At 44.2% G+C, this 18,018-nt stretch overlaps 1 protein-coding gene across 1 annotated transcript in view; it reads right to left on the reverse strand.

Annotated features, from left to right (window-relative positions):
* Positions 1-10,971, reverse strand: part of abhd17c (abhydrolase domain containing 17C, depalmitoylase) — a 75,554-nt gene extending 64,583 nt beyond the window's left edge. Inside the window, 2 exon segments of the mRNA XM_028823131.2 lie at positions 10,017-10,352; positions 10,354-10,971. Of these exon segments, the coding sequence (XP_028678964.2) occupies positions 10,017-10,352; positions 10,354-10,505 (488 nt within the window). The 5' untranslated portion in view covers positions 10,506-10,971.
* Between the last annotated feature and the right edge of the window lie 7,047 nt (positions 10,972-18,018).

Here is an 18,018-nt window from a genome sequence, read left to right on the forward strand (position 1 = left end):
TGGTGACTCTAAACTGGCCCTAGTGTGTGCTTGGTGTGTGGGTGTGTTTGTGTGTGTCCTGCGGTGGGTTGGCACCCTGCCCAGGATTGATTCCCTGCCTTGTGCCCTGTGTTGGCTGGGATTGGCTCCAGCAGACCCCCGTGACCCTGTGTTCGGATTCAGCGGGTTGGAAAATGGATGGATGGATGGATGAAAACAGCTAAAACCTAAACGCAGCTGCTTAAGGCAATTAAGGGTGCTGATTCACAATAACAGAGTTAACTCAAATTAAGCCTAAAAAATCATATTGCTGTAGCAACAAACAAATGGGATCTATTTAAGAAACTGACAGCCCTCCAGGACTGAGTGAGGACTGCTGCTCTACCAAGGAATTAAAGTTTGTCTTTGGGTAAATGGAAGCACAAACAAGCAATACAGCAAAACACCAAGTCTCATTGTCCGCTTCTAATCAGGAAACGGGGCGGAAAAAAAACCTGCGGCCCACCGGGACCATAAGTGTCAATCTTCTCAATTTATAAAATAGGGACCACTCAATGGTGAAATGCACTTATTTAATCAAATTTCAGTCTTAACTAAGCTGCAGTAATAAAACGAGAGTCTGTTGTCTGCTTTGATTGTAAACACTGCCGTTGCCCTGCACCAGAATCGCCAAACCAGAAGATCAGGTCGGTGTCACTTTGTTATGCGGACACTCCTAAGAACTATACTTAGAAAATGAATAAACTCACTAACTCAAAAGCACGCTCGGGAGAAGGCCAACTCCACCTGTTCAGATCACCACGTGGTGTCAAATTGCACTGAAAAATATTTACAGTAACATAACTTTTTATTTCTGCTCAGATAAATATTAGGCTGGCACGCAGATTCTAACCTTAGCCTGCCCACAAGTATCTGGGCCATCTGGCATCCCTCTCTCTCGGACTGTGCAAGTGGGCGCGCTTTTAATTCTACTCCACAATTTTAAGGTGCCTCAAATTGTTAGCCCACCCAATTAATCCTTTTAAATCCTAAGCCGGGAAAGATATTAAAAATGATAGATTAACAGATAGTTAGGACAGGAAATGCAATTGCTCCAGCAGCAATAAAGAGCACCTCATAATAAAGAAAAGACCGTTATCCGACTATACAATAATAGATATTTTATATGTAAGAAAAAAAGAAACAGACAATTGGCAAAAGTAAAGTACACGGGGCCCAAAGTGAAGATGGGTGTGATGAGAGGAGTTGGTGCCTGCAGAGAGAAAAGGGCCTCAGCTGTACCTCTTAGCACTGAATGCACTGATCACACCATCTGTGTTTGTAAGAATTAAAGCGTTTGGATGGGAGGCCATCGAGGGCAAGCATGTTGGTGAGGCCAGCAGGGGGCGCTTACTCTGTGGTCTCTGTGGGAATCCCAATCCCTCCAGTGCAGTGGCAGGGAGTGTGCTGTAAACATGGCGCCATCCTACAGATGAGACGTAAAAAAACAAAATCCTGACTCTATGTGGTCATCAAAGATTCCTGAGCATCCTACGTATACAGTAGGGTGTATCCCGATGTCCAGGCTATTCTGGCCCCCTAGTCATCCCCTGTCTCCAATTGGCTATTTCTATCTCATCACTTCACCACCTAACAGCTGATGTGTGCGGAGCGTACAGGCGCAAAAATGGCTGCCATCACGTCATCCAGGCGGATGCTACACATTAGTGGTGGTTCAAGTGGCTCCCCACTCACTGAAGTGCACCGAGTAGTGAGAAATATAAATGAAAAGAATTACTAATGATTACCTCTGAATGCTTTGAAAAAAATCACTTGTGTTGTCTGCTGCCTCCTAACTCACCAGTATGAGTAAACCACCACATCTCTCTCATACAAACATATATATATACACACATACATACATACACACATACACACTGTATAATGATAATACATTTTATTTATACAAGGCGGGCGGCACGGTGGCGCAGTGGTAGCGCTGCTGCCTCGCAGTTAGGAGACCTGGGTTCGCTTCCCGGGTCTACCCTGCGTGGAGTTTGCATGTTCTCCCCGTGTCTGCGTGGGTTTCCTCCCACAGTCCAAAGACATGCAGGTTAGGTGGGTTGGCGATTCTCAATTGGCCCTAGTGTGTGCTTGGTGTGTGGGTGTGTTTGTGTGTGTCCTGCGGTGGGTTGGCACCCTGCCCAGGATTGGTTCCTGCCTTGTGCCCTGTAATGGCTGGGATTGGCTCCAGCAGACCCCCGTGACCCTGTGTTCGGATTCAGCGGGTTGGAAAATGGATGGATGGATGGATTTATACAAGGCACCTTTCTAAGCACTCAAGGACACCAAATAAATAAAAAAAAAAAAATAAAAAAAAAATATTATATATATATATATATATATATATATATATATATATATATATATATATATATATATATATATATATATATACACACACACACACACACACATACATACATACACACACACACACACACACACACATATATATACATATACACAAAAGAGACAGAGGTATGTCTGTCCACTTTTTACGAGAGAATTTAGATCGTTTTTTTTTTTTGCTTTCTATAATTTGCTTGAACATTCCGGTTGACTTTGTGACTTCTCTCATTGTGCTAAGTATCAAAGTTCGCTTGAGGTACCGATTTATTTGCGTGAATCCAAGAGAGACGTAGAGGGTCATTGGGGGGTTTGGGCGCAGGGTCCTCCTCACTCAAGCGCCAGCCTCATGGAGTACCTTACATCCGCTTAGCTAGCGAACGAGAGAACTACTTAACGGATGTAGATCAGGTGTTTTTCTAGAATTTGCTTGAACATTCCGGTTGATTTTACAACCTCTCTTATTGTGCTATGTATCGCGGTTTGCTTGCAGTACCGATTTATTTGCGCGAATCTGAGAGAGACGGGGTGGGGCCCTCCTCACTCATGTGCCAGCCCCAGGGCGTATCTTACATCTATTCACTTAGCTAGTGAACGAGAGAACTACTTAACGGATTTAGATCGGGTTTTTTTCTAGAATTTGCTTGAACATTTTTTTTTGTTCTTTATTTCACCTTATACAATATTTTGTATTAGGAATTTGTTAGTTTGTTTTCGCATACCCCTTGGGGTCAGAGCGCAGGGTCAGCCATTGTACAGCACCCCTGGAGCAATTACAGGTTAAGAGTCTTGCTCAAGGGTCCAGCAGAGCAAGATCTCTTTTGGCAGTGACGGGGATTCGAACTGGCAACCTTCTGGATACCAGCAAAAAAACTAATGTGCACCTTCAGAAGACAGATATTTAATTGAGAGAAATAAAAAAATAACAATTCTACATTTAATAATAATAATTCATTACATTTATATAGCGCTGTTTAAGGTGTCCAAGTCTTTAAATGACAGTCTGACTAGGTCAGTTGGCCAGGGTGGACAGAAAAAATAAAAACCATTTAGAGTTGCCAGTCCAGCAAACACACACCTTTGTGCTTTACAAGAATAAAGTGTTGTGCCAAAAAGCTAAAATTAGTATGTACCTTATGTTTTACTGATGGCAGTACTAGGGTGTTGTACCGTGTTAGCCATTATGAATGTAGTGAGAAGTCAAGCAAAATGTTGGCTAACTCAAAAGATTACAATATGCAAGCTTGTAGGCCGAAGGGGCTTGAGTTCCTCGAAAGCTTGCGTATTGTAATCTTTGTAGTTAGCCAATAAAAGGGGTCATGTTGCTTAACTTCTCATTACTGATGCAGCACATTCGAGCCACTCGGATCTGAATTCCAATCCTGTGTGAAGTCTGGCCATCTTCTTAGTGTCTGCTTAAGGCCTCATCCCATTACGTTAATTTTTTCCAATGATTTTCAGCCGCAGAGATCATTTACACAATCTTAGTGAGTGGAAGGTGGTCCCAGTGGGCACCCCATGACCCCCCCCCAGTTGTGTAATCTGGCATACCTAGCGACTCCGTCCAGGCCAGTCCGCAACTCCCAGGATTCACCTCTAAGGGCAGGTTCAGTGTGTGTGAAACCGGACAACCAGCAAGGCGGTCAGTCAGAAGTACAATGCAGGTAATGCAGCTAGGAAGAATAAGGGAAGTGTGGGTGTTGGACCTCAACGAGACAACGTGCGGCTCGTCTGTCTGACGTTTCATTTTTTTTTGATGCATCACGACAGAATGGAGGGAAAACAAATAAAATAATCAGGGGGCAGTGGTTGAGGTTGAAGTTGCCATGCCCGAAAAGTGTTCATTCAGCTCCGGTGTAGTCAGGCCGCATGTTATTCTCCATCAGAAAAAGAGACAAACTTGCGCTACTTAACTAATGTAAAACCATGCCAGAAAGTCACTATGGATTCGCATAACTTTTTCTGTGTCTTCGGACATCTTCTGGAAACCAGCACGACAACCTTTAGTTGTCAAATTTGACATCCCCTCCAAAGACAAGTCGTGTAACGTGATGCCGTTTGACTTTTTCCTCCCGTATCCCCCAGTGACATGGTGGTCTGGTTAACTGGTGCCACTAAACAGGCCCTGTGAAAGTTTGGGTGTGCACATTAGAGGCCCCTGAAAACATCATCCCCTCGTGGCCTTAAACTGGATGAGGAGGGAGCGACTATGCCTGCATATTTTGTTTTCTGACAGTTATGACGAAAAAAAGGTTTGGACTTCTTATTATACAGATTTATGGTGTTATGGGTTTTAGTCACAGTCTTTAAAAATTTGTTAATTTACATTAAAAGGAAAAGGATTGGCCGCTTCTAAAATCTAGAAGCACTGTCATACAAATGAGAAAACCTTTCAAACATTTTCTTACTCATACGTGAGCCGACTTTTCAGGCTTACAGGAAGAAGCCGGTCGTTTGGGAACATCCCATCAATACACCATTGCTCATTCACTTTATGAGCTCACCTTCCCAACTCGGTCGCCTCTCTTGCTCAGCCTATGACTGCATGTGAGCAGCTTGTTGTTGAATTCAATTGGAAAATCCATTAAAAGAAAGAAAATGTGTCCTCAACTAGGACCTCTTTGAGTCGGGAACCTGGCAGGAGGAAACTTGCTCATTGCATCCTTTTTATTTTCTCTTTAGCAAATGCTTGATGAGGAAGCATTCCTGTTACAGGGATCTTTGAAGGGACAGGGCCCTGGGCAGAAGTTATCGGCAAATGGTCACAGAACAGAGACAGGGAGTCAAGTCTTATAGATACCGCATATACTCGCGTTCAAGTTCTCCCGCGGATAAATCGGGGCTTGATTTTACCGTATAATTTCCAGCATTTTATAATGTCGGTCGTACAAGTCAAATGCGGAAAAACTCGCCCCAGTCAGTTTGTTAAATAGATCCCATTTGTTTATTGCTACAGCAATATGCTTTTTTAGGCTTAATTTGAGTTAACTCCGTTATTGTGATTGAGCACCCTTAATTGCCTTAAGCAGCTGCATTTAGGTTTTGGCTGTTTTCATATCTTGGTTAATAACAAAAAAGTGTAAACGATAAAGGAGCTGCCACCAGCTTTCTTCAGCTAAAGAGAAAGGAAGACTGAAGTGCAAATCCGTTCTGCTCCTCAAAACATTTGGATAATGTCTAGGGAGGGTAAAGGAAATGTGCTGTATATACTCGCGTTTAGTTCTCCCGCGAATAAGTCAGGGCTTGATTTTATCGTATAATTTCCAGTATTTTATAATGTCAGTCGTATAAGTCAAATGCAGAAAAGTCACACTATTGGTCCAAGAGATTACAACATGCTAACACCCACCTGAGAGAGTAACCACAGAGCACACGGCCTTTCTATTTCAATGTATTGTGCCTATGTGACCACACGGTAATACCCAAACTATTCTGAAGCGACATTTGCACCGTTTTGTGTTTTTAGTATCATACATCCATTCATCCATCCATTATCCAACCCGATATATCCCAACTACAGGGTCACGGGGGTCTGCTGGAGCCAATCTCAGCCAACACAGGGCGCAAGGCAAGAAGCCAGCCCACCGCAGTTGTATCATACACCTTTATCGTAACAGCATCCCTTATCTACGATGGAGCATTCGATCAGAAGAAAATACGAAGCTGGTTATAAATTAAAAGTTGTTGAAGTGGCAAAAGAAATTGGTAACCGTGCTGCTGCAACAAAATTCAATGTGTCTGAGAAACTGATGAGAGATTGGAGGAGGCAAGAAGATGTACAAAAAAATGTTAAGTGCTGTATTTTTGAACGGGCATATAAGTCGGGGTCTGATTTTATGATCGATTTTTCAGGTTTCAAGACCCGACTTGTACGCGAGTATATACGGTAACTGAATTGGCATAATAGGGCTGAAGTAGTGCTCACTTTGATTGGTTCACTAACTTCCCTTCACTCTGATTGGCTCAAGACATATGGGGTATTTTCAGCAAAGAGAATGGTAACCAGCTCCCATACTCCAAAATAAAAGTCTCATTTCCACTACATTATTGGTCCTTGCAATACCTTTCCGATACTTACCGAGTTCCTCTGTGTGTGTGTGTGTGATCTGTCAAGTTTTACGGGACACATAATAGTCAGCCAACTTCTTGAACCGTCAACCCGGGACCATCTTGTTCTTTGTTGTTCACTTGACCTTTATCAGGAATCCTGATCTGCTTGAACAGGTTTCTGACATTTATTAACCCTTTAGTACTACTTCCAAGATTTTTAATGTGGAAAGCATACCAAAACACTTCCTGGTGCAACAACTACATTACCCCTAAATGACTATGTGACCCTCAAGTCTCATTGTTCTTCCACATTCTCCACGCGATTTCCCTACTATGTGAGCACGCCCGTCTTATTACATCGGTAATATCCAATCCACCTTTCCTAACTTGCTTACCCAGGGAAGAGATGCAGAGCATGACAACGTCCCAATATATGGTGTCACAAAATATGAATGTTTTAGTAAGGCGCATCTGCTCATTTACTTGAAATGCAGCCCGACAAGAAAAGTGTGCGTGCATTCCGTAAAAAGGCCACTTGTCAACTGAATAAAAACAACTGCTGCATCTTGGCCAGGATTCAGAGTGCAACACCAAACGAAGGTGACTCTCCGCACACTGAGCAATTCTTCTCCGATATCAAAACTTCAAATATGCATTTCAAAGGTAAAGGTAGCAAAGCTTTGCTTTTAGTAGAGCGCAATAAGCCACAATTAAAAGTTTTCACGCTATAAAAACAGAAGCAGGGCAGCACGTCTTGGGGAGTATTCATCCACTCATCCTGAGCGGTGTCGTGAGGTTTAGCAGGAGATTATCCCAGCATTCAACGGGTGCAAGGCAGGAACAATCCCTGGATGGGACACTAGTCCCATAGTTGCTTTACTGTTTAAATGGCACCATTTATGGTGTGCTTTACACAGCCACGAGGTTTGGAGTAGCGTGGTGGCTTGTGTGAGGTGTGTATGTTTCGGTTTCCACCTGGCATTTGGTTAATTGAACACGCGTGTATGACCACGTCCTGCTCTTTTATCCTGATGCTGCCAGGATCGGTTCCAGCTCACCACAACTATAAAATGCAGCTTGTTTCTGAGTGTCCTGCTATAATGGGCTCCTGCAATAAGAGCTTTCTACACAACTTATATATATATATATATATATATATATATATATAAATAAATAAATGTCTATGTGTGAAAGTGTGTACGTCTGTCTGGCCCGGACATGAGAGGTGGAGTCGGGCTAAGAGCTCCAAGTCCGAGGATACACAAGCGATGCGAGCACGTCAGCAAAACGAAACCTCCTAGGAGAGTGAGATGCCCAGAGTAGTTCTCTTCAATCACCTGACATCTCTACATTTCAATTTTTTTTCTGACAATTTCAATAGTTGCTAGGACCCCGGCTTTTTACAGCACGGGCTTATGCAGCCAGTAGATGTATAAAAAGGGTGTGGACTTTTGGGAATAATAAAGTTTATCAATTCAGTTTGAGTCCAACGATCTTCATGGAGTGCCAACAAGAGCACAGGTAAATGCCAGGACGAAGTTTACAAAACACTAATTACGTAATAAAACACACAGGTGCAGATTTGTTTAAACACATAGGAGGAAAAACTGTTTCAAAGTGATTCAAATAAATGCAACCTATCAATTAAACTCCTTATCACTGAACTATGTGGCCTGCTGAGGAACACAAAAGCTGTCAATCTAAAAAGAAGAAATGCACTCCTTCTGAATGTCTTTAAGAAAAACATTTTGAAACCTGCTAAATCCAGTTTAGGGGCACAGCCGATTCCAGTAGTACTGGGCACAAGGGTTCAGTCCACTGCAGGGCCCATTCACCATCAAACCAGGCCAATCTGGACTCCTCACTTGAACTAACCTGTGCGTCTCTGGGGGTGTGGGAAGAGACCTCACTTGTACGCAGGGGGCGCATTCAGACATCCCACAAACAGCATGTAGGGGTCGAATTCAAACCATGGGGACACCACGTTATGGGGAGTTATTGGAATACCCCACCTAAAAATGATATTTTTAAACGTTACTTACCCCACCCCGCGTCATTTGTACTGGTAGGCGAGAAAATTTTGTAATCGTATGTTGTCAAAGAGAACGGATGTAACGTTTCTGACAAACGTTTCTGTTTTTCACCTGCATTATTATCATTCTTTAATTTAATATTATTTATTGTATCAGTATGCTGCTGCTGAACAATGTGAATTTCCCATTGGGGTTAATAAAGTATTTATCTATCTAAAAGCTAACATTTGAGCAGAAACTTTGCAATGAACGTAGAGTAAATTTTTCTCTTGACCATCACCACAAACGACACGGGGTAACACATTAAAAACATTTTTGGAAAATACACACACACACAAGAAGTATCATGGGAATTTAAACCGATTTTGTTTTGGTTTTTTAATGTTAACGTACGGGTTATGCAACACAAGTAACGTGAGATTTTTCATGGCTGCTTTGACATCATTTGCTGTTGTCCAGCGTTGGTCACCATTGGGTCTCATTTTATTAACAATTTCGCATTATCCTTTCTCCAGAAAAATGATGATTCATTTTTTTTCTCTTGAGCAGCAATGGGGTAACAAGTTTTAAAAAAAGACACCCCTTTTGGATGGAGTACTCCTTTAAAAAACACACACACACAAGAAGGATCAAGAGAATGTAAAGAATACTTCACCTATTATTTTTTAGGTACGGCTAGTACCCTTTACTATTACAGTGATGCAAATCGGATTTTCATTTTTAACATTAGGCACCCAAAGGGGACATTAACATTAGGGTCCTATAGGCAACTCTAACTTTAAGGTTAGTATTTGTGGTTGGGGTAGGTCAGTCTAATAATTTAAACCCCAAAAATTAAGCAACCAGGGCACCTCCCCCATGGAGCCCAACACTAGAATGGGTAGAAACTGCCGTCCGTGCAGTACACAAGTACCTTTTTATTTTTTTTTAATGTTAATGTATGGATTATGCGACTCAAGTAACACGAGATTTTTTCACGGCCGCTTTTGATATCCTTTGCTGTTGCCCAGCATTGGTCACCAGTGGGCTCCATGCTATTTGAAACTTTGCAATGTCCTTCCTGCATGAAAATGTAAGATTATGCGTTTTTTTTCTTGGCCACAAGATACAAAACACCATGGGGTAAATAACAGTGACAAATATGATTTTTCTGGACTAGTATTCCTTTAAAAACACTGCAGACACAAGAAGGATTAGGGCTGATTGGAAAAAAGGGAATTCAAATAAAGGGAAGAAAAGTATCTGATGAAGAGGTTGATTGGAATGAACATGTTCTCCACGGTGGTCCCAAAGCCTGGTTGAGTAATCGGGCCCTCTCTATACCTGGACAGATGACTGATCACCATGACAAGACTCTGCTGTGGCTTACCAAGCTGTGTGGACCACCATATATGAAAGGGCTAATAAAACCAAATGGGGGCAGTGCAAGTCGATCCACCCGATCAAAGCAATAAATAACAAGAAAAGGGTTCACAATGGCTACAACAATGCCAGACGACCACCTATTTTCCCAGCACAGAATGAAACCGGCACGCAGAGTCGCGAATAGCAATAAGCGGGACTCACTTTGTGCGCAGGGCCTGCCAAGCAGCGTCGATGTCGGCGTAGAGATTCTTCTCAGACGGCTTTCCTGAGCTCACCCCGTAGCCCGAGTAGTCGTACGAGAAGACGTTGCAGTTGATCCGGGAGCCGAGGCCGATATAGAAGCTGCACATCTGGCCCAAATCGACTGCGTTACCGTGGGAGAAGAGCAGCGTGTACCGAGAGCTGGGCGCGCACCGCACGAACATGCAGCCCAGGCGGTTGCCGCGGCTCGTGCGGGCGTAGAAGACCTCGACGGCGTCGAGCTCCCTCTGCGAGTACTGCCAGTCGGCTCGCTCGGATAGATGCAGGGCTGGCCGTCCCATTCGCCTCGTCGCACAGCACCGAATACGTGGGCTCGGGGGGTAAGAAGGCGAGCTTGGCGGCGATGCGGCTCGGGCAGGGCGGGCAGCAGAAAAGCCAGCACAGCTCGCCCAAGGAGAAGCCGTTCATCCTGGGGCCTGGCTCGGGCATCGAGACGCGAGGGGGAGCCGGGATAATCCCACCAAACACCGGCTTCCTTTCACAGCGGGAGCAGCGGTAGCAGTAGCAAATCCAAGGAGGCGCCGGCCAGCAGCTTGAGCATTCAGAAAGCAGAAAGCGAGTCGAGATGTAGTAGCAGGACCCCGCCGGTGCCCTCCGGGGTAACAGCCGAGCGAAAACAGGGCGGCGTGCGGCCGAGAAAGGGGCATTTAACAGACGCAGTGGCTTGCGACTACAATGCAGTTAGCCATGGCCCTCGCCTCTCAGCGCTCCTGCTCCAGTTCCGGGTTCACGAGCGGCGGATATCCTCGTCTGGATGTCAGCGCCGGGGTCTGAACGCCCCCTCACGTGCTCCGATTCCTCCCACCAGCCCGGTCGCTAGGCGATGGCTCCTTTATTTCTTTGTCACTTGTTGCTAAGCATTCTTAGAACTGAACCTTGGCACGCCGCTGTCATTTATGCAGCAGTATCTGAGATCAGAGGGGGCGTCCACGCCTGTGTATTAATCTCGTAAAGCCAGTGCGGACTTAAAGCAGGTTACCTCATTTTGGGGGGCCATTGGGCGTTTACGGGTTAAAAAAAAAGACCCATAATCCTAACGTCTACACCCTATTTGAATAGTCACTGTCCTTTTGGTGGCAGATTGTAGCACATTTCGATAAATTATCAGTGGGGGTTGGGGACCGACGGAATCCCACCCAGCCAGCCAGCCATTGATCCTTCCAACATCCAGGGAATGATTTATTAAAGGAGATTTAATCAGATTGAACAGGGCTGTTCCTTTAAGGGAACACCTAAAATCTGGCAACTCCGAAACAGGCTTGTCAGGTCCTTAAACGTATTGTTAATGTATAGCCCAAGGACCCCCTTAAAAATAGCAAATTAGTCATTAAAAAATAGCCCCAATAGCTGATGTAGACAAAATGACACACCAGAAAGTTGGAGGAGGCATCAAGAGTGAGAAGATTAGGAACATACTATCGAAGGTCCATTGGGGGGTCGGGGGGGGCTTGGAGATATCTTATATATAAATGTCTACGTGTGGAAGTCTGTCTATCTGTCTGTCTATCCCTGGAAGTGCGAGGCTACAGCATGAAGCTCAAAGAAAGCGACTCTTGTCGCCAAAGTGAAACCGCCGAGAAAAGAGAAAGTCGCTTAGCCGCTAATACACAAGCGAGGCGATTGATTGAAGTGCCTGAATCCATGATTTCTGGGAGCCCGGGCTTTTTACAGCATGGGCTTACACAGCTAGTTTAATAATAATAATAATAATTCTTTGCATTTACATTGTGCTTTTCTCACAAATCAAAGCGCTTTAGCAGGGCCATCTTAACAGCATAATAGGCCCCCCCGGAAAAGTAGTGCACTGGGGCCCCCTGTTTTGATAGCAGAACAGAGGCATCAGAGACATTGTCGGCCCCTGTGCTCTTGAGACCCCCGGCCAGTGCCCATTGTGCCCAGACATTAAGACAGCCCACCACTAACGTGCAACCCCACCTGGACGATGCGAAGGCAGCCATTTTTGCACCGGTGCGCTCACCACACATTAGCTGTTAGGCAGTAAAGTGGTGAGAATGATACAGTTAGAGACAGGGGATGATTAGTTCATTTTTTTATTTTTAATAAATCTGCAAAAAATTCTTAATCCTTATTTTTGTTTTGTCATTCTGGGATATTAAGTGTTACTTATGGGGGAAATGGATTGAAATGATTTTAGTATAAGATAGATAGATAGATAGATAGATAGATAGATAGATAGATAGATAGATAGATAGATAGATAGATAGATAGATAGATAGATAGATAGATAGATAGATAGATAGATAGATAGATACTTTATTAATCCCCAAGGGGAAATTCACATACTCCAGCAGCAGCATATTGATAAAAAACAATATTAAATTAAAGAGTGATAACAATGCAGGTATAACAGACAATAACTTTGTATAATGTTAACGTTTACCCCCCCGGGTGGAATTGAAGAGTCACATAGTTTGGGGGAGGAACGATCTCCTCAGTCTGTCAGTGGAGCAGGACAGTGACAGCAGTCTGTCAGTGAAGCTGCTCCTCTGTCTGGAGATGATCCTGTTCAGTGGATTCTCCATGATTGACAGGAGTCTGCTCAGCGCCCGTCGCTCTGCCACGGATGTCAAACTGTCCAGCTCTGTGCCTACCTCACCAGTTTGTCTAGTCATGAGGCGTCTTTCTTCCTTATGCTGCCTCCCCAGCACACCACCGTGTAGAAGTGGGCACTCACCACAACCGTCTAATAGGACATCTGCAGCATCTTATTGCCGATGTTGAAGGACGCCAGCCTGCTAAGGAAGTATAGTCAGCTCTGTCCTCTCTTGCACAGAGCATCAGTATTGGCAGTCCAGTCCAATTTATCATCCAGCTGCACTCCCAGGTATTTATAGGTCTGCACCCTCTGCACAGTCACCTCTGATGATCACGGGGTCCATGAGGGGTCTGGTCCTCCTAAAATCCACCACCAGCTCCTTGGTTTTGCTGGTGTTCAGGTGTAGGTGGTTTGAGTCGCACCATAGGGCTGCAACCTAACAAAATATTTTTAAAAGGCACTATATACATAGAATGTATTATTATTATTATTATTAAGAATTGAAGGGGTCCGAATCAGGCAGTCTTAACAGCATTATAGCATTGCCATCCCTACCTACAGTACACAACCAGTCAGCCAGTCACAACATATATAGATTAGCATGGGACCCCTATGCTCATGGGGTCCCTCAGGAAACTGCCCAGTATGCCTATGTGTTAAGACGGCCCTGGTCCGAATACTTTTTGAATCCAGTGTATATATTAGAAGAAGACCCATCTGAGATGGACCCTCCTTCTCATATAAGTCCCAATTCCCATTCTATGAATGGAACCCCCGTGAAAGAACATGTACATAAAATGGTGACATGATAGCATAACCGAAATAACAAAAATAGGACATGATGTTGTTTTAAACATAATAAATAGAAGCACAATTCCTTTAGCATAGCCTCTTATATACAAGCGTGTTCTGATTGATGAGCTTCCCAAGCTGTGTTTCCTTTTGGCTTGTGAATGTCTTTAATTGAGACCAGCTTACGCCCCCAAACCCCCCACCTTCTATTTTTGTAATCTGGAACCAATTTTAATAGTTAGTTCAATGAAGAAATCCTTAGCATTATCTAGATCATGAACCGGCCAACTTAGGTATCTTTAAATTCATCGCACAAGAGCTTTTCAAATAGTTGATGATGCTTCTTCATTCCAGCGATAATCAGCCTTGGGATAATTTCCATGTTTTATCTTTAACAATGGATGAGTTGCTCTACAAAAAAAAATACCCGGAATATCCCAGAAGAAAACCAACAAGATGGAAGTAACAAGTTTGCCCAACTTCACCCATCCATTCACCATCTAAATCCACTTATCCTGAGGCAGGGACGTGGAGAAGATGGAGACCATCCTCATATATGAAAAGGACAGCAAGATGGTGAAGAGATCAGGACCAACAAGGTACCTCATTGAATGCAAGAAAAACGGGCAGAAGAAAAGTTCCAAACAATATCATGGACATCTGCTGTCCTTTAGGACCTCTCCGTTAGGCCTACTAAGTAGTCGAGAGTCCCTCTCATCTGAGGCCCTTCATCCTCTTTGGCTGTGGGTTCCTTAATGGACCCTATACTTCTGGTGCCACTGATCCTTAAATAGCCCTCAAAGAAATACAAGTTTTTATTACAGGGACCCAACCCCCACCGCCACCCAAACACACACCCACACACACTTGTCTTTCGGGCTTCTACAGAGTTTCACTCTTCTGGAAGAGCAATATTAGTGAAGAATAAATCTTTTTATTATAAAGACTCTGTGTTTGGCCTTATTGCTAGCCAGGGTTTGACAGTGATATTCCCCCTCTAGTGGACATTTTTGAAAGTGTTTCTCGGATTATTTGTTTTGGGACTGCTTGTTCATAATAGCTTCTAATTTGGCGGGGTCTCTACACGCTTCTTGCCATGTTTTACTTTGCAAATTTGTAGGGGGATAGACCACTAGGCTACAGGATCAAATTAGGGACTCTTAAAAACGCTTGTGCATCAGTTGTATCAATGAGAATTTTGTTAGCAGCTGGGTTGGAAAATGACTGACTGACTGACTGTACAATATGAACATGAGTGGCAGCCTTTTCAGCAGCTCCGTGTGCTGCTGGAGTATGTGAATTTCCCCCTGGGATTAATAAAGTATCTATCTCTCTATCTATCTATCTATCTATCTGTCTATCTATCTATCTATCTATCTATCTATCTATCTATCTATCTATCTATCTATCTATCTATCTATCTATCTAATCTATCTATCTATCTATCTTTTGGGAAACTCAATGTACAGTGACGACGATGGGTAGAAGTTTATTAACTCAGAACTTCTAAAAATGTGCCACAGTAATGGAAACACGAGATCTGAAGAGGGTATGGCAGTCATTGTTGGCTACTCAACTCCACAGAGTAATCTTATATTTTTAATTTTCATGAACTTCTCATCCATTATCTGGACTAAGTGGTTTTCGACCATTTTGACAAGTGGACTGGTTTTAGTCTAAGAACCTGTTTGCCGTTACAGGGGTCTGCTTACCTTGAATGGTCCACCATGGAGATTGGAGTGGCTCAACTGGTTAACTGCACATCCAAGAGCATTGTGTGGTGGTTGGGTGTGTTTGTGGCTCGACTGGTAACGGTGGAGCCCCAAGGTCAGGTCAGGTCATGACGAAACAGCTCGTGATCCTGGTTGGAAGGGGTGGTTTGGAAGGGGCAGAGTGGTGCCTCTGAGGCTAAGGATCTGCGCTGGTATCCCAAAGGTTGCCAGTTCAAATCCCCATCACTGCCCAAAGAAATCCTACTCTGCTGGGCCCTTGAGCAAGGCCCTTAACCTTCAATTGCTCCATGGGTGCTGTACAATGGCTTACACTGCGCTCTGACCCCAAGGGGTATGCGAAAACTAACAAATTCCTAATATGAGAAATTGTATAAGGCAAAATAAAGAACAAAAAAAAAACCCAGGCAGACATGCGGTCCAGTCCCACTCTCCAGAAATGACCCTCTATCTGCTGCAGCCATGTGTTACAGTATGTGGGTGTCCCCTTGGCCTGGTCCAGCCACTCGGGTCCTCAACAATGAGGGTCCTGTGAGCCGGATCACCCTCACCACGTGGCCGTAGTGGCGAAACTGACGCTCCCTTACAATGCAGGACAGCAACACAAAGTCAAACCAGCAGCACCCAAGGACTCTCCGAAGAGACCTTTTGGTACTGAGCCCCAAGGACTGGCGAAAATTCCCAGACAGCTATTTGCGGATCAGTGATGCAGAATAACAGCGTTAATCTGCAGTATAAGCTATGCCTGATTTTCATGAGCCAGCAAAAAATTTCGACCAAAGGATCTGCAAACATTAATCTGGTGCGGGGTTTGGGAGCTGAGACCTATCCCAGCACTCTCCAGGCACAAGGCAAAAGCTATTCATGGATGGGATGCCAGCTTGTCACAGAGTGAAAACACACAATTACCGACCATGACACCCGTCCCCCACCTCCACAAACACACACACACCCACAAGTTAATAGAGCATCACCAATCCACCGCATAACCTGCATGTCTTTGGACCACTCAGACACAGACAGAACATGCTAACCCCATGCAGGACTTGAACCCCGGTCTCCTTCTTGTGAGGCAGTAAGGTTACCACTCTGCCACCCTTTTTTGATTTTACCATACTCCCTCCTTTCCCTCAAACTCAATCAGAGTCGCACAGTTCACTCCTGCTACTCAGTTGACGATGCCGTGAAGGGTGGCGCCGCCGTACCATTGGAACTGGATCATTGAATCTTGGGAAATACACGTCTGACATTGTGGTCAGCAACACAGGAGCGCCGCAGGGGACTGTACTTTCTCTGGTCCTGATCAGCCAACATACATCGAACTTCCAATACAACTCGGAGTCCTGCCACGTGCAAACGTTCGCTGACGACACTGCTATCGTGGGCTGAATCAAGAGTGGGCAGGAGGATGAGTATAGGAACCTAATCAAGGACTTTGTTAAATGGTGCGACTCAAACCACCTACACCTGAACACCAGCAAAACCAAGGAGCTGGTGGTGGATTTTAGGAGGATCAGGCCCCTCCTGGACCCCGTGGTCATCAGAGGTGACTGTGTGCAGATGGTGCAGACCTATAAATACCTGGGAGTGCAGCTGGATGATAAATTGGACTGGACTGCCAATACTGATGCTCTGTGTAAGAGAGGACAGAGCCGACTATACTTCCTTAGAAGGCTGGCGTCCTTCAACATCTGCAATAAGATGCTGCAGATGTTCTATCAGACGGTTGTGGCGAGCACCCTCTTCTACGCGGTGGTGTGCTGGGGACGCAGCATAAAGAAGAGGGACGCCTCACGCCTGGACAAACTGGTGAGGAAGGCAGGCTCTATTGTTAGCATGGAGCTGGACAGTTTGACATCTGTGGCAGAGCGACGGGCGCTGAGCAGGCTCCTATCAATCATGGAGAATCCACTGCATCCACTAAACATGATCATCTCCAAACAGAGGAGCAGCTTCAGCGACAGACTGAGGAGATCGTTCCTCCTCCAAACTATGCGACTCTTCAATTCCACCTGGGGGGGTAAACGTTAACATTATTCAAAGTTACTGTCTGTTTTTACCTGCATTGTTATCAATCTTTAATTTAATATTGTTTTTTGTATCAGTATGCTGCTGCTGGAGAATGTGAATTTCCCCTTGGGATTAATAAAGTATCTATCTATCTATCTATCTATCTATCTATCTATCTATCTATCTATCTATCTATCTATCTATCTATCTATCTATCTATCTATCTATCTATCTATCTATCTATCTATCATTCTCATGCTGTGTCGTTGCTTGTCGCTCGAGCCTGCCTGCTTCCTGGCACTTTAACGATTAAGATAATCGTTGTGGGATGCTCGAGCCCCCTATACATTAATTGGTGCTTTGTCTCCCTCCTAACACATTATATTCTGAAGAGCCCCCTTTTCCTTATCCTTTTACATTATGATTCATATTGTTCTGTAGTTGCGCCCCCTTTCCTTAACCCTCATGAATGCTAATTAACTATTTGTTTAATAGGAGGGATCTCCTGCTAATATCGCTAAGATTACTATTGTTTTGTTTTTGATCTGCTCTCTTTATTCTTTAATATAAGTTAATTCACTTATTACCTTAATAGCAGGGTTCCCCTGCTAAAAATGATCATTTATGATTGGGACGAGTCCCCCTTTCCTTATACTTTCTTTTAAGATCACCATTGCTCTGTGATTGGCCCCCTTCACTTCAACCTCACGGGTGCTAATTCATCATTTGCGTTAATAGGAGGGTTTCCCTTCTAATGCTTTCTCGTGGTCATTTCAATGAGCCTCCCCTTCTTTACATTTTCCATCAAGATTGCTGCCGTTGTGTAGTTGTGCCCCTTTCCTTAACTCTCATG

Source organism: Erpetoichthys calabaricus, chromosome 17 (assembly GCF_900747795.2).
Source record: "Erpetoichthys calabaricus chromosome 17, fErpCal1.3, whole genome shotgun sequence".
Taxonomy (NCBI): domain Eukaryota; kingdom Metazoa; phylum Chordata; class Cladistia; order Polypteriformes; family Polypteridae; genus Erpetoichthys; species Erpetoichthys calabaricus.